The 22,685-nt window shown below is 38.5% G+C and overlaps 1 protein-coding gene across 2 annotated transcripts in view; it reads right to left on the bottom strand.

The window, feature by feature from the left end:
- PARP4 (poly(ADP-ribose) polymerase family member 4) overlaps window positions 1–22,685 on the bottom strand; it is a 133,954-nt gene that overhangs the window by 79,166 nt on the left and 32,103 nt on the right. For both annotated transcript variants that reach the window (XM_077158767.1, XM_077158766.1), the window contains exons 4-9: window positions 12,594–12,660; window positions 11,568–11,643; window positions 10,709–10,822; window positions 4,455–4,604; window positions 3,788–3,925; window positions 2,648–2,821 (exon numbers count right to left, since the gene is read on the bottom strand). In XM_077158767.1, coding sequence (XP_077014882.1) covers window positions 2,648–2,821; window positions 3,788–3,925; window positions 4,455–4,604; window positions 10,709–10,822; window positions 11,568–11,643; window positions 12,594–12,660 — 719 coding nt within the window. The remainder of the gene's footprint in view (window positions 1–2,647; window positions 2,822–3,787; window positions 3,926–4,454; window positions 4,605–10,708; window positions 10,823–11,567; window positions 11,644–12,593; window positions 12,661–22,685) is intronic.

Genomic DNA, 22,685 nt, shown 5'->3' with positions numbered 1-22,685 from the left:
TATCACCACTGGATCAGCCCTATAAGAGATACCAAAGAGAGTTCTGCATGTTGTACAATAGACAATAGATGGAAGCTGAACAAAGAAATACAGATTTTCAGTTAGGGTAACAAAAAAGTAAACATAAATGCCTGTACTACCATATTCTTGGTTTGCAAATACACTTTCTATCTTCTATAGGATCTAAAAGGCAAATGCATAAAATGTAATGATAAATCAGTGACTTTGGATTCATAATACATAAATATATAATCTGCAACAAGAACTACATAAAGGTGGGAGGACGGGGTGGTATAGGAACATATTTTTTTTACCATTGAAGTTAAGTTGGTATTTAAAGCAAACAAGATGGTTATAGATAAAGAATGCTAAATTTAAGTCTCATAGTAACTACAAAGAAAGTATTGGAAAATATGCAACTCACAGAGACAGAAATTAGAGTATTGATTGCCAGGGGCAGGAGGCAGGGGGAATGGGGAATTAATGCATATGGGTGTAGGGTTTCTGACTAGGGAGATGAGAAAGTGTTAGAAGGGTGTGAGGGTACTGTAACTGTGTGAATATGATTAATCCCTCTGAATTGTATGCCTGGCAGGGGGGGAGATGGAAACGTTTGTATTGTATACATGTTCTCACAATAAAAAAAGAGAAACTAGAACAATAACAATTAAAGGCAACACATCATCCTGGGACAGGATCTAAAAAGGGAGGAGAAAAGGCTCAAAAGGACATTATTGGGACACAAGAAAAAAATTGGAAAATAGAATGTAAGCTTTATATCAATGTTAAATTTCTTGAACTTGATAACTGCACTTTAGGTAGATACATAAATGAATATACTTGTTCTTAGGAAATATACATGGCAGTTTAAATGTTCAAGGAGCATGATGCATACAACTTACCCTGAAGTGTTCAGAAAACCAATTGATAAATAGACAAATGGATAGAAAGATGGGTGGATAGATTGATGGAGAGACAGACTGACATGGCAATGGGACAAAATGTTGAAATTGGCTGCTCTGGGAATCTGGGGGGATAGGGCCTGCAGTTCTCTGTATAGGGTCTGTATTATTTTTATAACTGCCCTATGAGTTTTTAAGAATTTCAAAATAAAAAGCTTAAAATTTAAAACAAACAAAAAGTATTTGAATGGGCACCACAATACCCACAAGACCAGTGACTGACCATTGTGTTGGGCGTCAGGCAAATGGTGACACCGGAATCGCTATACAGTTAAACAATTATGCAACTTTTAATTTGGAAGGGGTCTTTATCATCTTATTTACTGGTACATCTGCTTTATTGATTTATTGGGTTTTTTTGGATTACAGACATTTCTGGGAACCCATCAAAAGCTATGATTTTCTCCAAACACCCCAAACTTTGTATCTGCAAACTCCTTTGAAATCTCAGTTAAGGACCACTGATCTTGTGACAACCCTCTCAGACACAGATGAGGCAATCAGATGCAGAGAGCAACTTCAGCCACTTTGGAGACAGTAGTGGACACTGTGGCTGCCTAATCCAGCATCTCTTTCCACCTTCCGTCTCTGCTAACTGAGCTGTGATCCTGTTTCCACATCTCCCAGGGGAAAATGGTGCATTCCTGAGCCAGTCAGGGTAATTCCATTTCTTTGCCAGTATCAATTCTAAACAAGGAAGTAAGAGTCTGCTTGGGGGCTTCCTTTAGGAGACACAAGAAGGAATATTGCAAGATGTGACGCTATGAACTACTGCAGCCATATGAAGATAATGAGGTAGGGGACAGGCCAAGAGTGATGCCTGCCCTTTAATGGAAGAACATGGAGATGGTGAGAAGCTGGGATCTTTTTTTTATTTTTAAATATTTTTATTATAAACAACAAACACAAACATACATTCTTGACATACAAATATTCTCGACATGGTTACAATCAATGGTTCACAATATCATCACATAGTTGTGAATTCATCACCATCATCATTTTTTTGAACATTTGCATCTCTCCAGCAAAACAAAGTAAAAAGAAAAAACTCATACGTCATACCCCTTACCACTCCCTTTCACTGACCATAGTATTTCAATCTATTTTAACCTTTGCTCCCCTATTATTTATTTTTTATTCATATTTTTTACTCATCTGTCCATACTGTAGATAAAAGGAGCATGAGACACAAGGTTTTCACAATCACACAGCCACATGCGAAAGCTAATCATTATCCAATCATCTTCAAGAAACGTGGCCACTGGAGCACAGCTCTACAGTTCTACAGAAGCTGGGATTGTGATGGTGACACTGAGTCCCTGCCTGAACTGAACCAGCAGTCACTCTGCATCTGGATTTATTATATAGGAGAACATCTGTACTCATTGTTTAAGCCAGTCAGTTGTGGTTTTCTGTTTCTTTGGCAGAAAGAATCTTGCCATTTCATTATCTGGAAAATGATTTTACAAGGTAGCAACTCTAAACAAATGACTGCATTTGTACTGCTATGCCAACATGTCATGTTTAGAGAATTTCCTTACAGACACAAAACATTCTGGTGCAGTCATTCATTTTTTGTGCACAAATGTACACACATATTTTGTGATTTAGTACGATCTTGTCAGATTTTTAAAGAGTAACCAAATAGTTTTAAATTGAATTATACATTTGCATATATTTACCTGGCAGAGGTCCTCTTTCTTAGATATTAGTCTTAGGCTAACTTCTTCAGTTGCTACACCTTTGTGAGGAATTAATCTGTAGAATTCAGCCATCATCTTTTGCAATTGTTCTGCTGTTTCTCCATTTTTTAGAGCAGACTTTACTAGGAGGAGAATACCCTCTGCTTTGCTCACCTTTAAAGATAAGGGCAAATATAATTATTAAAATTAAATCTTGATAATCAGAGAAAACATAAAGGAGCACATATAAAAACATTTAAACTGCTAAACATGTTGCAATAATCAGTTTTCTACAGGACAACTGCCATAAACATGCACTGATATTTATTGGGGATGCAATCGTGAGGATGATCTATGAGGATATCACTACTGGGCTCAGCTTAACTAGAAGATCCAAATCCTTATACAGCCATAAATATATGTACATATACTATATATATACTTACAGAGAGAGGAATACTAAAGCAACAGCAGGAGACTTGCTTTTCACATAAGAAATTTATAAAGATGTCAGAATCAAACCGGAAAAAAAACCCTCAGAACAAGTTTCTCATTATATTGTACTTTAGGGACTTCACCCCAGGAAATCTTTCTCTCCCTGAAATAAATTAGTTTAATGCCATACAGGAAAACTGTCTATATTATTTTAATGTGACGATGCAGCTTGCTTAAAATGTACCATTGGGGATATTCTCTTTCATTTGCTCTTTTAATTGCAATTTTATATGGTTAAGAAGAGCATTTTCTGATGGATTAGAGGCATACCTGCCTTAAAGTCTGGGCATCTAATGGATGACTGAGGCCATCCATGTCTCTCAGGTATCTTCAAACCTCTTGACCTGGATAGAGGACCAGGCCTCCTAACAAAACAATACCGAAAAATCTACCTTCATCAATTCTTGGGTCTGAGCATTTTACAGAAAGGAACGTACAGCTTTCCTGGGAGCGTATCTTATCCTTAGTACATTCCAGGTTCCCTTTTCTCCAGGGTAAGAGGAAAAACAGTCAACAATGAGTCAGGAATACTAATAAAATCAAGAAATTTGACTAGCATTAAAACATGTGTTATTCGTTAATCTAATACCAGGAAAACAAACTCATTTTATGAGAGGTTGTGTTTCAGTGGCTCACTTGACTTACGTCATTAAGACTAATTCTGTTCACTGGATTGAGAAGTGTGTTCTCCAGATGGCCGAGAGCTTCTCCCCAGATCATCTCCACCAAATCACTCACCTCTTGGGTCAGAGAACTTGAATTTATTACCTCCTCCAAAAGCAACTGCCACAACAAAACAGCAAAGAAACACACACAAGAAGTTATCACGAGCGAGCACATTTTAAAGCAATAGGAAGAGACGAATCACGGTGTAAGAAGAAAGAATTAACAGCCTAGGAGAGAGCCATCTCAGCCACACAACTGCTAAGACTCTAGGTCTCCCTCTTTTTCTCTCCTCATCTCCAGCCACTCTTCTCTTATTCCCTCCCCTTCTCTCTCTTTCTCATGTTATCTTTCCTTTTGTCCTTTATTTATGCATGCACAGCTAAGAATCCCTGATGCCTGGCCTAGATTATCATTAAATCTCATGAAAGCAGTGAGGATTTAATGACCCTTTTGTGGCTTCTCCTAAATTCACTCCCCATTCAGTTTCCACATTTCCGTGGGCGAAGTTCACTCTTCCTTTCTGTTAGCTCCTACTCTCTTACCAGTTTTTAATTTGTAATAAAGGAAACACTTTCTATTAAAAACATTAAATCACTAACACAAAACTAGTATGTCACAAGAACAAACATATATGAATCAATCTTACTGCCTGCAATTTTTCAGATGCTAATTGGGTTGCTTCGGGTGTAAAATTTTCTCTAAGTTGAAATCCTTGTTTCATCAGCTCTTTAATGCAATGTTCATAGTATTCACACGCATCTGCAGAGGTTTTCTGTCCAAGAAACTGTTTTCTAGTCTGTGAACGAGAGTACAGATTGAAATGTTAGGATATGAATCATTATTAATGTATTAATCTTTATTGACCACCTACTATGTACCATGAGAGAATAAAGAACAGGAATAAGCCACCAGGTCCCTGCCAGGAAGGAGTTTAGAAACCAGTTTTCCAGGAAATTATTTAATTCTTCACAAAACAGTCTAAAACCTGGAAGGGGACACAATAGGCAGGAAAAAGACATTGAATTCCCTGGAGAGTCACTCAGCTCTGAGCTTGCACATTCTTACTTTATGTGTTGGTTTGAAAGGAAGTATGCCTCCTAGAAAAGCCATATTTTAATCAAATCCCATTTTATAAAGGTAGAATAATTCCTATTCATTACTGTACATTTGAAACTGTAATCAGATCATCTCCCTGATGATGTGATTTAGTCAAGAGTGGTTGTTAAACTGGATTAGATGATGACATGTCTCCACCCATTTGGGTGGGTCTTGATTGGTTTATTGGAGTCCTATAAAAGAGGAAACATTTTGGAGAATGGGAGATTCGGCGAGAACAGAGAATGCTGCAGCACCACAAAGCAGAGAGTCCATCAGCCAGCGCTTTGGAGATGAAGAAGGAAAACGCCTCCCAGGGAGCTTCATGAAACAGGAAGCCAGGAGAGAAAGCTCAACAGACGACACCGTATTCACCATGTGCCCTTCCAGCTGAGAGAGAGGCCCTGACTGTGTTCGCCACGTGCCGTTTCACTTGAGAGAGAAACCCTGAACTTCATTGGCCTTCTTGAACCAAGGTATCTTTCCCTGGATGGATGCCTTAGACTGGACATTTCTATAGACTTGTTTTAATTGGGACATTTTCTCAGCCTTAGAACTGTAAACTAGCAATTCATTAAATTCCCCTTTTAAAAAGCCATTCTGTTCCTGGTATATTGCATTCTGGCAGCTAGCAAACTAGAACACTTTACATACCATTCTAATATGCTTGAAGTCCGTTCTTCTAGCTTTTTAGAAATGAGTAAAAGGAAGATGGGGGGAGAAGAAAAGAAAAAGACTTCAAAAAGGAGGTCTGAGTGACAGGCACACAGGGGAAGAGAAATGGTGGCGGGAGGCACGGGAGGGTGGGGTGCCACAAGGACACAGGACAAGTGAAGGCACCAGGGATGGTCCTTCCAGCCTCAGGTTCCTCCCTCATTCCTGCCCCTACATGTAGCGTTTTCTGTTGTTTGTGGAAATTGCTGCCCTTGTAGCAGGGACCAGTTACCCTAACGTTAACCCCTGGGAATGCAGGAGAGCCTGCCGCAGCTGGGCACCTTGGGGTGTCACCAAGCACCCCGGGCATGCAGTGCTCCCGGTGCCGGATAAACTGACCTCGCAAGACGGCGACCAAAGGATGCCTCCGAAACTCGGCGGGAAGAAGTCCACCATGTTCACTTCACTCCACTTAAGAGGTAGCACTTGATGTAATTTTGAAAGGTTCCCATCAGAATGGTTTAATAACGGAGGAAGCAAAGCTAGAAAACCTCTTTAGGCAGAATGGCTCTCATGGCTGGTGTTTCCATCGAGGTGCATAGGCTCCCCCTGCACAAACCAGACTCCCCAACTCGCTCTCTACTCCGTCCTGGCCTCGGGCTTGCTCAAGAAGGACGTCCACCCAGCAAGGTGCTCAGGTACTTCTCCTTTCCTTCCTCCTTCCCTCCCTTTCTTCCTTTATTCCTTTCTCCCCACCCCCCATCCCTTTTTTTTTCAAAGGCATGGTGCCATTTATCAAGTAAGGGAATGCAGGAGGAATTTGAAGTTGGTGGGATGAGATAGAAAGCAGAATTTTGGACAAACCTATGTGTCAAAAATTTTCTAACTTAAAAAATAATATACCAAAAACTCAAAAATGGACAGCACAATTATACCTAATTGTAAAGTAATCATGTTAAAACACTGAATGAAGCTGCATCTGAGCTATAGGTTTTTTTTTTTTACTATTATTATTACTTTTATTTTTTTTCTCTATATTAACATTCTATATCTTTGTCTGTTGTGTTGCTAGTTCTTCTAAACCGATGCAAATGTACTAAGAAACGATGATCATGCATCTATGTGATGATGTTAAGAATTACTGATTGCATATGCAGAATGATATGATTTCTAAATGTTGGGTTAATTTCTTTTTTCCGTTAATTAATAAATAAATAAATAAATAAATAATATACCTATCTTCTGCAAAAATCCTGGAAAAGGGACAGAAGTACAAAATCTCCATCCAGAAACATTCATCCATTAAATTAAAAAAACTTGAGTGTGGTAAAATATATATGACATATAGTTTGCTTTTTAAATGAAGAAAAAAATAGATACTGTACTTTCATGATTTTAAATTTGATTTAATATGTACTTTTTACCCAAACAACCTAATGCTTCACAAAATATACTATATATTTTTGGGTAAAACATTAACAAAAAAGTTTCTCTTTCTTGGATTAACTTGCTAGCTCTCTTCCGTGGAAACTTGATAAAGATGGGATGCCAGCTGTGGTTTTAAACAAACCTGTTCAGATAATAGTGACCTCTAATTGGAAAAGTGCATCTGGACTGGGAGTTCTAGGCATGGACAGCAAATACCTGGAGGAGGTCTCGGCTTGGGCTTCCCCTTATAAGAGCCTTGACTCTTGTGAAAGGGAACGTCCTTGAAGGCCTCTGGAAGCTGGACCAATGTTACCAAAGATACTGGTGCCTGTGGGTAGGGTTTCTAAGCCAGTGGGCATCCTGTACCACATGATGTGAGTCTCCTTCCCTGGCCCCTGAGCTGACATCTGGGGTGAATGGTTCTGGGCCTCTGGGAACTGCTGTGAGGACCTCCCCACACCTGGTGCCACCTGCACCTGCTGCTTCTTAGCCTGTTTCTTTCCAGTACCACGGAAGCCCATGGTAGATTTGTGACTCTGAAAGTCTAGTTCAGAAGACACCCTATTGGGTGTTGCAACTTTTTATTTGAACTTTAGGCACTGACTCAATTTATTTTACTTTATTTATTTACTTTTGCTGGTGAATTCTGTCCTTAACTTCTAACAGTCAAAAGTTATACATGTTCCTGGTGCTTGCTCATGCAAAAAAAAAAAAAAGTAATATGTTGATTAAAATGATGCGATTATACAGATGTGTTTAAAGAAAAATGTGAAAATCAACATATCTCAATTTATTATTATTTTATTTACATATTTTTAATTTAAGAAAATAAATAATACACTTAGAACCACCAAAAATGGATATCTAAGTTAGCTTAACCATAGCCATATTTAAATACAGTATCCATATAATCATTGTAAAGCCTGTGTTTGTGCAGTAAGTTTTTTTTTTTTTTTTTTAAAGAGAGAGGGAGGAAGGGAAGGAAAGACAGAGAGAAGGAAGGAAGGATGGAAGGAAGGAAGGGAGGAAGAAAGGGAAACATCTTTAAACATTTTCTTGTTTTATTGTATTTTGTTTGTTTGTTTTTTACATGGGCTGGGGCCGGGAATCGAACCGAGGTCCTCCGGCACGGCAGGCAAGCACTTTGCCCGCTGAGCCACCGCGGCCCGCCCTGTGCAGTAAGTTTTATAAACCAATTTAAAGTTAAGGCAATAAGAAAAAAATCTAAATATTTGGATAGCAAAGTTCTTAAATTCTAAATATTAAAAACTATTTTAGCTACCATTTGATCAGCTGTCAAAACTGTGAATGTTCTCAAAACATCAAGTAGAAAGTTCTTACAAATATCTGCATTGCTATAGCAATGGCCTATATTACTATCAGTTTATTTATTTATTTATTTTTTTTTTTTTAAAGAGAGAGGGAGGAAGGGAAGGAAAGACAGAGAGAAGGAAGGAAGGATGGAAAGAAGGAAGGGAGGAAGAAAGGGAAACATCTTTAAACATTTTCTTGTTTTATTATATTTTGTTTGTTTGTTTGTTTTTTACATGGGCTGGGGCCGGGAATCGAACCGGGGTCCTCCGGCATGGCAGGCAAGCACTCTTGCCCGCTGAGCCACCGCGGCCCGCCCTATCAGTTTATTTTTGTTTCCTTATTACTTTAGATTGGAATTGTGCTTTGACTTGACATTGATGTAGCTCAAAGCTCACCGCCCTCTGCAAAGCCTTCCTTTACTTTCCCAGGTCTTGTTCCCCGTGAGTGCACAACACTTGACATAAATTGCAGTATCATATGTCTCACCAGGGATTGAATTATCATTTTTGTTCCCTTAACAGATGGTGAATTCTGAATGTCAGGGCGCCATGTATTTTTTTTTTTTATCTTTGGGTCTCTTAAGAGATTGTTTGGTACATAACAGATGCTTAATAAAGTCCGTTAAACAAATTGGTTCTAGAGATGTATGGATTAGGAAAATATTTCATCAGTGATTTGGAAGAAGAGAGGCACACCATATGTCCTCCACGCCCGTGACTGACTTCCCGTGGAGGGATCCTGTGCTTGTCTCTTCTCACCTGTCTACTTCACCTCTAGCACTTCAAAAGAGGGCACAATTCCTCTTCCCAGAACTACTTACCAGGTAAGAAAAAGGTTGACAGACTGGCTTGTTCATTAACCAACTGTGTCTGTGTGTGTGCGTGTTTGTGTGTATGTGTGTGTGTAATTCTATACCATTTTGCAACAAGCGCAGATTTGTGTAAATGCCATGGCAATCAAGATACTGAGCTATTCCATCAACACAAAGATCTCCCCTGCTTCCCCTTTATAATCACACTCTCCCCTCCACCCACCATCCCTAACTCCATCTCTGTAATTTTGTCATTTCGATAATGTTGTATAAATGGAACTAGAAAGTATGTGGCCTTTTGAGATTGGCATTTCTCATTCAGCACAATGCCCTGGAGATCCACTCAAGCTGTCTAGTAGTAGTTCATTTGGTTGTTTTTCTTTAATTTTTATTGTGGTAAAATATATATAATACAGAAATCCCCATTTTAACAATTTAAAATGTACCATTCAGTGCTATAATTTCCTTCACAACACTGTGCTTCCATCAACATCATCTAAATCTTTTCATCACATCAAACAGTAACTGCATCCATTAAGCAATAACTTCCCTTTTCCCTGCCCCTCATCCCTGTATAACCTCTAATTCTATTTTTCCTTGTCTTTTCAAAATTTTATATGTATATTATCATAATGTAAATTGGTTTATTCTATGACTTTTTCTTAAAAAACATATACCAACATATACCTCCTCCCCCAGGTACCCAGATCCACTTATTTTAACATTTTGCCACATTTGCTATTTCATTCGGTCTCTTCTCCATCTTTCTATCTATCATTCTATCAGTTTTCTAAACATTTCAGTGTATGTTGTATTATGCGTCATGCTCCTTGAACACATAATATTTCCATGTACATTTCCATTAGCTTATAGGTCTAAACATAAAGTTTATATTCCAATAAGTTCTTTAGGGCCTTTTCTCCTTCATTATTAGATCCAGTTCAGGATTATGTGTTGTATTTAATTGTCATTGTCTCTTTAGCTCATTTTTCCAATTGTGGACAAATACATACAATATCAACTTTGCCATCTCAGTCAATTAATCATTGAATACCATTCAGTCATGATATTCAATGATTAATCAAATATCATGACTGAATGGTATTCAATGATTAATTGACTGAGAATGATATTCAGTGGGATTAATCACACTGACAACGTTGTATTACCCTCACCACCATTCACTACCAGAGATTTTCCATCAGCCCAAACTTATACCCCTCACATTTTATGCATTAACCCATATTCCCTCTGCCAACTGCCCCTGGTAACTTATATTTATAATATAGTTATAAATATATTTTCTGTCTCTATGTGTTTGCATATATTCCAGCTGCTTCCTATAAGTGGAATCGCACAATATCTCTTCCTTTGTGTCTGATTTATTTCATTCAACATGATGTTTTTAAGGTTCACCCATGTAGTGGTATCAGGATTCTAATCTACTTTCTGCCTCTATGAACTTGCTAATTCCAGATGTTTCATATATGTGGAATCATAAAATATATGCTCTTTTGTGTCTAGTCACTAATCAATTTTAAGGAAACTAATTATGATTAAGGTGGATAAACACATGGGATCGATATAAAGATAGTTACCTTGGTGTCATTGGCCAGGAGGAAGTTTGTAGTGATGAGGAAAGAACGGTCCTGGGGCTCCCGGGAACACTGTAGTTCTACCACCACAATATCCTCTCCTCCCTCTGCCCTCATCTACAAAAATATAAACTCCATCAGTTACACCATAAACCATGCACCCCATTTTAAAGCATTCACTATAAAAGCCATATGTGTTCATTTGGAGATGTAATTTAGAAAAATACAGAAGAGTATAAATGGGAAAACAAAAACCACCTGCAGTCTGACTGCAAAAGATTTAATCACTATTAACATTTTGGTATTTTTCCTCACAATACATCTACATATGATTAAACTGTACCATTTATCTTATTTCCTTTACCAAGAGAGAAATGTTATTTTCAAATTACATTTTATGAAAATATCTACAAAATATAAATGGAGCTTTGTTTGGAATGCTAGTATTGATTCAGATTAGTGCAGTATTGTCAGTGAAGAAATTTTTTTTTTTAATTTGCAAACGCAAAAGGATTGGAGATTTATCACGACATAAATACGTGGTGTCAAATCTACTTCTTAAAATACAAGAAACTTAAGAACAACAAGGAGGACTTATTTTTAACGTTATATTAATATTCTCTGTTGTTAAAAATTTTATCATGAGCATGCATCACTTGGATAATGAAAACACTAAAAATTAAGCATTTAATTTAAAACATAAAGCTTTTATTGACTATTAACTTCAACTCTTAGAGGTTACAGAATATTTATTCAGGATATGTACAATTTTTCAAAACAATGAGAAAATTATCGAACAGGAAAGATGGTCAGAAGACATTAAAACAGTTTATTTTTTCCCAAATAGAAACCAGGCACTTACTTTTTCCAATGTGTTATACTTTGCAACTTCAAAATCATGAGGAAAATGAGAAATTTCAGCATTCTCTTCATAAACCCTGAAATTTGCACATTTGCACATTAAATTTTTAATATTAAAATAGATTTTTACAGCAAACAGTTTTTATGAAATTTTTCTTGTAGATCTCCTAATTTTGTACAGAATGCATAAGTCTTTACCTAATGCCTTCTCTTAGGTATCCTAAAAATGGTTAAAAGATCATATGAAATGATTGACTCCCAATCTATGTAACTCTCGAGTTCCGACTACAAATACTGGGAAATGTGCGTTGGAAGGAAGGGATGTGAGCCACAGAAGCAAGAGACATAAAGGAAAGAGGCCAGTGTGCTGGGGAAAGCACCACAAAGATGCAGACACCATATTCTCTTCCAGGCCCGACTCCTGGAAGCTGAGTCACTACAGACAAGGCACCACATCTCCCCGGATTACAGTCAATGCCCCTTTCAAATAAAGGGGCCAGACTTTTCATAATTTGTACGTTTTATTTTGTACTTTCTTCTTTTTAAGTAACCAAATGTGATGCATACTTAATATGGCAGGGTTTTGGTATGCTTTAAGAAACCACACAGAAGTTTAGACTTGCATAGCCTCTTTGAGGAAGGTTGTTATCATTTCCATTTTTTTGACTATTAGGTAAAGAGTAATTAAATGCCTTTCCTAAAGGCTATTCAGCATGGTAACAAAGTGAGACGGCCTCCTAAATCTCATCTCCAGTAATTTTTCTTTTTTAAAATCAATTAATTTAAAATTATCTTCAATCTTATATAATACCGAGAAGATAGAAATACTCTAGTAGTTGAAGTAAAAAGACTTAAATAAACTCTTAAATACCTCTTTATAAACTTTGTAAAGAGGTAAGGAAAAATAAATCAAAATATTACAAAAAGTAAATACATATAAATAGTATTTTAACACTGTGCTTGAGGTTTACAGACTATTTGGCCAATTCTACACAGACTCTTACTGACTGGAAATAGATTATTTTACTTAGTGAGATCCACAGTGTTTTCCTTCTCTGTTGAATTGTCCAGGGAGAGATCATCTGTTTCCAAATCTAAAATTCAAACAAACAAAACACTTGTTTCAAACAAAATGTGCAATAAACACATGACGGAATATTAACCAGCTGCAGACAAAGAACGGCATTCTGGTATAGCATATTTGACTTCTATGCTGGAGACTGGGTTCGATTCCCAGGCCATGCACCTCCTCTCCCCCACCCTCCACCCCCCAAAAATGGCATTCTGGTAAATGCTACCAACATATGGATGAACCTTGAAAACATCATATTGAGTGAAATAAACCAGACACACACACAAAAAGACAAATATTGTATGATTCCACTTATGTGAAATATCCAGGATAGGTAAATTCATAGCTAGAAGATAAATTAAAGGTTACCAGGGTCTGGTGGGAGGTAGGGAATGGGGAGTTACTCCTTAGTGGGTACACAGTTTCTGTTTGGGGTGATGACACAAAGTTGTAGTAATGGATGGTGGTGATGAAAGCTTTCTGCTTGCTGCAGTGTTGTTCCATTTCCTCAGTCCTTCACTTGTTCCTGATTTCCTCTACAGCCATATTTGCTTTTTTCTTCTGCAGTTGACAGCCATATCTGGCTTTCCTGCCACTCTTGCACTTTCAGTTCCAGCTTTTCTTCTGCAGCCATCCTCCTCTGCTCATAGATTTTGTCAAGAATTTACTTTCAGCCTTAAGATTTTATATTTCACTTCTCTTGCAGCTTTCACAGATCTCAGTAAGGAGCAATCATCTTCCAATTTCTCTTTATATTCTCACAGGTTAGATTTAGTTGACATCAAGACTCTCAGCTGAAATTTTAATTGTTTTATATCATCCTTAACTGCTGATATGGCAGTTTTTGCCCAGGAGTCATCTAACATCTATGTGGTTGAATGTTCATCTTCCTGTGTAGGGCATGTTTTGGTTTCCTAGCTGCCAAAACAAGTACCATGCAGTGGGTTGGGTTAAACAATGGGAATTTATTGGGTCATGGTTTTGAGGCTAGGAGAAATCCAAAATCAAGGCATCATCAAGGCAATGCCTTCTCCCCAAAGGCTGGCATTTTGGAGTTAGCTGCCTGTGGTCCTTGGTCCTTGGCTTACCTGTCATATTGCAAGGCATTTGGCAGCCTCTCCAAGCTTCCCCTTTCTCTTCTGGGTTCTGCTGATTTTCAGCTTCTGGATGTTTCCTCTGGCTTTCTCTCTCTGTGGCCTTCCCTATAAGGTCTTCAGTAAATAGGATTAAGGTCCATCCTGTGATATGGTCTATATTTTTAAAACTTCAACTTCTGTGTGAGACCAAAGGAAGAGATGCTTATTTGGTGCAAAACTGATATTTTTTGTAGTACACTATTTAATGTAACCTGTATGGTCAGTTTACTTGAACACCATAATTACATGGAATCTTGAATAGGGAGTGAGATCTTGTTGGTTTGCAAAGGTTAATGTGATGCCCTTAAACATCTCAGAGTAATTGTGGCAGAGAATAAAAAAGTATTTGCAAAGTACCCTTGAGGGACTGGGGAGAAAGGAGGAAATATAAAACATCCCCACCTGGGGAATTCCTAAAATTCTCACAAGCAGTGGGAACAACCAATTTAATAGGCTGAGACTTCGATCTTGGGGTTCACCCCTATGAAACTTATTCCGGCAAAGGAGAAGCTGAGCCTACTGTAATTAAGCCTAAAAATCATTCCCAGAAAACCTCTTTTATTGCTCAGTTGTGGCCTTTCTCTAAGCCAACTCACACAGGTGACATGATTCCCATGGGTGTAAATCTTCCTGGCAATGTGGGACATGACCCCCAGGGACGAGCTGGGACCCGGCATTATAAGATTAAGAAAGCCTTTTTTTTCTATGCACATTTGTTTTTAATTTAAAACATGAAGTACATTTTGCTGACTAACATTGAATATACAGGTGAACCCCACTCCACCCCCAGTGCCCTCTGACAGGCTTCCCTGGGTCATTTGCATTTATGCAAAGCAATGGGTGAGAAAAGTGGGCATCATGCAGTGGAGGGGAGGAGAGGTCTCCTTGTTTTTCATCTCACTTTCAGCATCTTATGATTTAACGCTTATATTCACAATGATTATAGACCAGATTATCCAGTTTTAGACAAATGACACTCACAAAATGGACAAGAGGCTTGTAATATTTCCTGAAATGAAACTGGATTGACAATGATAAGCATAATTCAGACCCAAGAAGACAGCAAGAGGAAAGTCAGATTACATCTTGTATCCCTGGAACAAATTATTTGTAAGCCATTGACTGAGGTTAAAACAATAATGATTTCATTCTATGTGACAAGATTTGGCTAAAAATAATTCTAAATTCTCTGGACTATATTAAATACATATTTTCATCACAGTTATTAATGATTATTAGTGCCCTGAGGCAATATATTATCAATCAATGCTAATAGATATGAGCCAATGCATCTAATTTATGAAGACATAAATACAGGCATTTGGAGGTGAGGCTCAAAGCTATTTACTGTTGGGGTTATATGGTCAGAAAACTTGTGAGACTACTATTCTTTTTTTTTTTATTTTTATTTTTTATTAACGGAAAGAAAAAAAAAAAAAAGAAATTAACACAACATTTAGAAATCATACCGTTCTACATATGCACTCAGTAATTCTTAACATCATCACATAGATGCATGATCATTGTTTCTTAGTACATTTGCATCGGTTTAGAGGAACTAGCAACACAACAGAAAAAGATATAAAATGTTAATATAAAGAAAAGAAATAAAAGTAGTAATAATAGTAAAAAACAACAACAACAAACAAACCAACAAGCAAACAAAAACAAAAAAAAAACCTATAGCTCAGATGCAGCTTCATTCAGTGTTTTAACATGATTACTTTACAATTAGGTATTATTGTGCTGTCCATTTTTGAGTTTTTGTATCTAGTCCTGTTGCACAGTCTGTATCCCTTCAGCTTCAATAACCCATTGTCTTACCCTGTTTCTAACTCCTGCTGAACTCTGTTACCAATGACATATTTCAAGTTTATTCTCGAATGTCCGTTCACATCAGTGGGACCATACAGTATTTGTCCTTTAGTTTTTGGCTGGATTCACTCAGCATAATATTCTCTAGGTCCATCCATGTTATTACATGGTTCATAAGTTTATCTTGTCTTAAAGCTGCATAATATTCCATCGTATGTATATACCACAGTTTGTTTAGCCACTCGTCTGTTGATGGACATTTTGGCTGTTTCCATCTCTTTGCAATTGTAAATAACGCTGCTATAAACATTGGTGTGCAAATGTCCGTTTGTGTCTTTGCCCTTAAGTCCTTTGAGTAGATACCTAGCAATGGTATTGCTGGGTCATATGGCAATTCTATATTCAGCTTTTTGAGGAACCGCCAAACTGCCTTCCACAGTGGTTGCACCATTTGACATTCCCACCAACAGTGGATAAGTGTGCCTCTTTCTCTGCATCCTCTCCGGCACTTGTCATTTTCTGTTTTGTTGATAATGGCCATTCTGGTGGGTGAGAGATGATATCTCATTGTGGTTTTGATTTGCATTTCTCTAATGGCCAGGGACATTGAGCATCTCTTCATGTGCCTCTTGGCCATCCGTATTTCTTCTTCTGGTAGGTGTCTGTTCAAGTCTTTTTCCCATTTTGTAATTGGGTTGGCTGTCTTTTTGTTGTTGAGTTGAACAATCTCTTTATAAATTCTGGATACTAGACCTTTATCTGATATGTCATTTCCAAATACTGAAAATGTGGTGCAGTGCTTGGAAATTTATAGTCTCCCATTGTGTAGGCTGTCTTTCTACTTTCTTGATGAAGTTCTTTGATGCACAAAAGTGTTTAATTTTGAGGAGCTCCCATTTATTTATTTCTTTCTTCAGTGCTCTTGCTTTAGGTTTAAGGTCCATAAAACCGCCTCCAGTTGTAAGATTCGTAAGATATCTCCCTACATTTTCCTCTAACTGTTTTATGGTCTTAGACCTAATGTTTAGATCTTTGATCCATTTTGAGTTAATTTTTGTATAAGGTGTGAGATACGGGTCTTCTTTCATTCTTTTACTTATGGATATCCAGTTCTCTAGGCACCATTTATTGAAGAGACTGTTCTGTCCCAGGTGAGTTGGCTTGACTGCCTTATCAAAGATCAAATGTCCACAGGTGAGAGGGTCTATATCTGAGCACTCTATTCGATTCCATTGGTCGATATATCTATCTTTATGCCAATACCATGCTGTTTTGACCACTGTGGCTTCATAATATGCCTTAAAGTCCGGCATCGCTAGACCTCGAGCTTCGTTTTTTTTCCTCAAGATGTTTTTAGCAATTCGGGGCAACCTGCCCTTCCAGATAAATTTGCTTATTGGTTTTTCTAATTCTGAAAAATAAGTTGTTGGGATTTTGATTGGTATTGCATTGAATCTGTAGATGAGTTTAGGTAGGATTGACATCTTAATTATATTTAGTCTTCCAATCCATGAACACAGTATGCCCTTCCATCTATTTAGGTCTTCTGTGATTTCTTTTAGCATTTTTTGTAGTTTTCTTTATATAGGTTTTTTGTCTCTTTAGTTAAATTTATTCCTAGGTATTTTATTCTTTTAGTTGCGATTGTAAATGGTATTCGTTTCTTGATTTCCACCTCAGCTTGTTCATTACTAGTGTATAGAAAAGCTACAGATTTTTGAATGTTGATCTTGTAGCCTGCTACTTTGCTGTACTCATTTATTAGCTCTAGTAGTTTTGTTGTGGATTTTTCTGGGTTTTCTACGTATAGTATCATATCGTCTGCAAACAGTGATAGTTTTACTTCTTCCTTTCCAATTTTGATGCCTTGTATTTCTTTTTCTTGCCTAATTGCTCTGGCTAGAACTTCCAACACAATGTTGAATAATAGTGGTGATAGTGGACATCCTTGTCTTGTTCCTGATCTTAGGGGGAAAGTTTTCAATTTTTCCCCATTGAGGATGATATTAGCTGTGGGTTTTTCATATATTCCCACTATCATTTTAAGGAAGTTCCCTTGTATTCCTATCTTTTGAAGTGTTTTCAGCAGGAAAGGATGTTGAATCTTGTCAAATGCCTTCTCTGCATCAATTGAGATGATCATGTGATTTTTCTGCTTTGATTTGTTGATATGGTGTATTACATTAATTGATTTTCTTATGTTGAACCATCCTTGCATACCTGGGATGAATCCTACTTGGTCATGATGTATAATTCTTTTAATGTGTTGTTGGATACGATTTGCTAGAATTTTATTGAGGATTTTTGCATCTGTATTCATTAGAGAGATTGGTCTGTAGTTTTCTTTTTTTGTAATATCTTTGCCTGGTTTTGGTATGAGGGTGATGTTGGCTTCATAGAATGGATTAGGTAGTTTTCCCTCCACTTCGATTATGTTGAAGAGTTTGAGGAGAGTAGGTACTAATTCTTTCTGGAATGTTTGATAGAATTCACATGTGAAGCCGTCTGGTCCTGGACTTTTCTTTTTAGGGAGCTTTTGAATAACTAATTCAATCTCTTTACTTGTGATTGGTTTGTTGAGGTCGTCTATTTCTTCTTGAGTCAAAGTTGGTTGTTCATGTCTTTCCAGGAACCTGTCCATTTCATCTAAATTGTTGTATTTATTAGCATAAAGTTGTTCATAGTATCCTGTTATTACCTCCTTTATTTCTGTGAGGTCAGTAGTTATGTCTCCTCTTCCATTTCTGATCTTATTTATTTGCATCCTCTCTCTTCTTCTTTTTGTCAATCTTGCTAAGGGCCCATCAATCTTGTTGATTTTCTCATAGAACCAACTTCTGGTCTTACTGATTTTCTCTATTGTTTTCATGTTTTCAATTTCATTTATTTCTGCTCTAATCTTTGTTATTTCTTTCCTTTTGCTTGCTTTGGGATTAGTTTGCTGTTCTTTCTCCAGTTCTTCCAAGTGGACAGTTAATTCCTGCATTTTTGCCTTTTCTTCTTTTCTGATAAAGGCATTTAGGGCAATAAATTTCCCTCTTAGCACTGCCTTTGCTGCGTCCCATAAGTTTTGATATGTTGTGTCTTCATTTTCATTTGCCTCTAGGTATTTACTAATTTCTCTTGCAATTTCTTCTTTGACCCACTTGTTGTTTAAGAGTGTGTTGTTGAGCCTCCATGTATTTATGAATTTTCTGGCACTCCGCCTATTATTGATTTCCAACTTCATTCCTTTATGATCCGAGAAAGTGTTGTGTATGATTTCAATCTTTTTAAATTTGTTAAGACTTGCTTTGTGACCCAGCATATGGTCTATCTTTGAGAATGATCCATGAGCACTTGAAAAAAAGGTGTATCCTGCTGTTGTGGGATGTAATGTCCTATAAATGTCTGTTAAGTCTAGCTCATTGATAGTAATATTCAGGTTCTCTATTTCTTTATTGATCCTCTGTCTAGATGTTCTGTCCATTGATGAGAGTGGTGAATTGAAGTCTCCAACTATTATGGTATATGTGTCTATTTCCCTTTTCAGTGTTTGCAGTGTATTCCTCACGTATTTTGGGGCATTCTGGTTCGGTGCGTAAATATTTATGATTGTTATGTCTTCTTGCTTAATTGTTCCTTTTAATAGTATATAGTGTCCTTCTTTGTCTCTTTTAACTGTTTTACATTTGAAGTCTAATTTGTTGGATATTAGTATAGCCACTCCTGCTCTTTTCTGGTTGTTATTTGCATGAAATATCTTTTCCCAACCTTTCACTTTCAACCTATATTTATCTTTGGTCTAAGATGTGTTTCCTGTAGACAGCATATAGAAGGATCCTGTTTTTTAATCCATTCTGCCAGTCTATGTCTTTTGATTGGGGAATTCAGTCCATTAACATTTAGAGTTATTACTGTTTGGATAATATTTTCCTCTACCATTTTGCCTTTTGTATTATATATATCATATCTGACTTTCCTTCTTTCTACACTCTTCTCCATGCCTCTCTCTTCTGTCTTTTTGTATCTGACTCTAGTGCTTCCTTTCGTATTTCTTGCAGAGCTGGTCTCTTGGTCACAAATTCTTTCAGTGACTTTTTGTCTGAGAATGTTTTAATTTCTCCCTCATTTTTGAAGGATAATTTTGCTGGATATAGGAGTCTTGGCTGGCAGTTTTTCTCTTTTAGTAACTTAAATATATCATCCCACTGTCTTCTAGCTTCCATGGTTTCTGCTGAGAAATCTACACATAGTCTTATTGGGTTTCCCTTGTATGTGACAGATTGTTTTTCTCTTGCTGCTTTCAAGATCCTCTCTTTCTCTTTGACCTCTGACATTCTAACTAGTAAGTGTCTTGGGGAACGCCTATTTGTGTCTAATCTCTTTGGGGTGCGCTGCACTTCTTGGATCTGTAATTTTAGGTCTTTCATAAGAGTTGGGAAATTTTCAGTGATAATTTCTTCCATTAGTTTTTCTCCTCCTTTTCCCTTCTCTTCTCCTTCTGGGACACCCACTACACGTATATTTGTACGGTTCACATTGTCCTTGAGTTCCCTGATACCTTGTTCAAATTTTTCCATTCTTTTCTGGATAGTTTCTGTTTCTTTTTGGAATTCAGATGTTTCATCCTCCAAATCACTAATTCTATCTTCTGTCTCTTTAAATCTGTCATTGTAGGTATCCATTGTTTTTTTCCATCTTTTCTACTTTATCTTTCACTTCCATAAGTTCTGTGATTTGTTTTTTCAGTTTTTCTATTTCTTCTTTATGTTCAGCCCATGTCTTCTTCATGTCCTCCCTCAATTTATCGATTTCGTTTTTGAAGAGGTTTTCCATTTCTGTTCGTATATTCAGCATTAGTTGTTTCAGCTCCTGTATCTCATTTGAACTATTGGTTTGTTCCTTTGACTGGGCCATATGTTCAATTTTCTGAGCGTGATCCGTTATCTTCTGCTGGCGTCTGAGCATTTAGTCAGATTTCCCTGGGTGTTCGACCCCACAGGTTGAAAGATTTTTCTGTGCAATCTCTGGGTTCTGTTTTTGTTATCCTGCCCAGTAGGTGGCACTTGTGGCACACGTTTGTGTACGGGTTCCACCAGTTAAAGTTGCTGTGGGTCCTTTAACTCTGGAAAATTCTCGCCGTAGGGGAGGTTCGGCAGCCGAAGTGGCTTGGAAGAATGCCAGCCGGCCTGGGGTTCCGAATGCGGGGAGGGTTGCCGGCTGCCGCAGCACGGGAGAGCGTCCGGCCGAATTAGCCTGTCGGCCCGGGGCACCAAGCGTGGTGGGAGGGCGCCAGCTGTCGCAGCCCGGGAGAGTGCACTGTTCCCAGCCGGACGGGGGAGTCACGTGTTTGGAAGGGATCCCCCGGTCACTGTTCTCTGCAGTCTGGGGATTTCCGACCCAACTATCTCAGTTGGTCCGGGGGGCCTCGCGTGGTGGGGGCACCAGCCGCCGCAGCCTAAGGGGACCGCCTGTCCAATTCTACCAGCTGGCCTGGGAACGTGGAAGGGAGGGACTCCGGTCGCTTGCCGTCCCACCCAGGAAAGCCCGTGCCCCTTGGTGATCTCACCGGAGCTGGTTCTCCCAGATAGTCAGCCGTTCCAGGATGGGGTACGCCGTCTCTTTGATCTCCCTCATGGCTCCGGGAGCTGCTCTGTATTATCCCCACTCCCCCAGTAGCTGCTCTGGAGGAGGAAAGGTGAGGGCGGCAAGGCTGTCGAGGCTGGTAGCGGAGGAGCCGGTGAAGGCGGGGGAAGAGGGCACCGTGGTGATTGGAGAGCCGCCGGAGCAGGAGGGGAAAGAGGGGGGAGAAGGGGGGCGGGCAGGTCGGCTGCTGCGGGGCGTGGGCGCCGCGCGGCAGGCCGGCGGAGAAAGAGGCGGGGAGAGACCACTATTCTTGAGTAATGTTTGCTTAGAACCAGCAAGATTTCTGCTTGTGGTGGAGAAAGTCTCACATTTGCAGTCAAAACTGAATGTAAATGCTGACTCCACCACTTAATAAACCATGGGACTTTGGGATTACATGTAATTTCACTGAGTCTCAGTTTCTTCAAAATCAGAATTATGACCTTACAGGTCTATTTTGAGGATCAATAAAATAATTAATGTTAAGTTCCTAGGGCAGTACTTGACATATAACAAGTGCGCAATCAATGTTCTGGCTTTCCTATTCTCACCTTGCTTCTGCTGGGAAAGCAGAGGAGGTCAAGAGGCAAAAATGGAACTCATTATACAAAATCCTATTATGACTCCCTGGAGCCTCCTCTCATAGCTGAGAAGGTAAGCCTTTGTTTTCCAACACGTCGCTGATTGGCTATTCTTGACTCTCAGAGGATGAAAGTTTTTAATATATGTGTGCACGCATGTGTGTAAAAACTACTCAGGGTAGGCTTTTCTGGGGTTTCCAAGCAAGTGTGCAGTAAATGGTTGTATGTTGTTGTTAGTCCAGTTCTCAGCAGTTAATTTTTCACATTAGAAGATATAACAGAACAGAGCCACAATTGGCAATAATTAGCCCTTCTTACTCCCCATGCTGGGCAATACAGCCAAAGGACTCAGATGTGAATGAGCCATGGAAACTGAGGTGCCCTCTATCCAGCTGGCAGCCCACTGGGTTTGGGGCGTAGCCTTTTGGCAGAGCATCTGGCACAACCAAGTTATTATGTTATTAAAAAAAAAAGGTGGGGTGGTATTGGAGGAAACTTAGTTCTTCTGTTTTTTTCCCCTGACTCCTATTTCACGCACAAGATTCAAGAAAAGGGACAGCGTAGCCTTTAAAGTATGAGAACTATAATTCTACTTTCTACCAACTCTCATTCTTGACTGTTGCTCAAGCTGGGATTTGGATTATCTGATAAAAGTCGTAAGCTATCTTGGAGGCAACGTAGACAAACTTGCATATATGGAGCCTACCCTGAGTAGTTTTTACACACACGCGTGCACACACATATTCAAAACTTTCATCCTCTGAGAGTCAAGAATAGCCAATTGTTTGCCCTTTACCTATCAGATCCCTTATTCTGAGAAAGCTTCAGGTCAAAGTTCTAATTCTAGATCCTCATCTCCTTCCAAGCTTTTGGGGGTCAGAACCTCCACTTGGAAGGAAAGCCTTCTT

Source organism: Tamandua tetradactyla, chromosome 4 (genome assembly GCF_023851605.1).
Source record: "Tamandua tetradactyla isolate mTamTet1 chromosome 4, mTamTet1.pri, whole genome shotgun sequence".
NCBI lineage: Eukaryota > Metazoa > Chordata > Mammalia > Pilosa > Myrmecophagidae > Tamandua > Tamandua tetradactyla.
The sequence above is the reverse complement of the archived record's forward strand: the minus strand, read 5'-3'. Positions and strand labels throughout refer to the sequence as shown.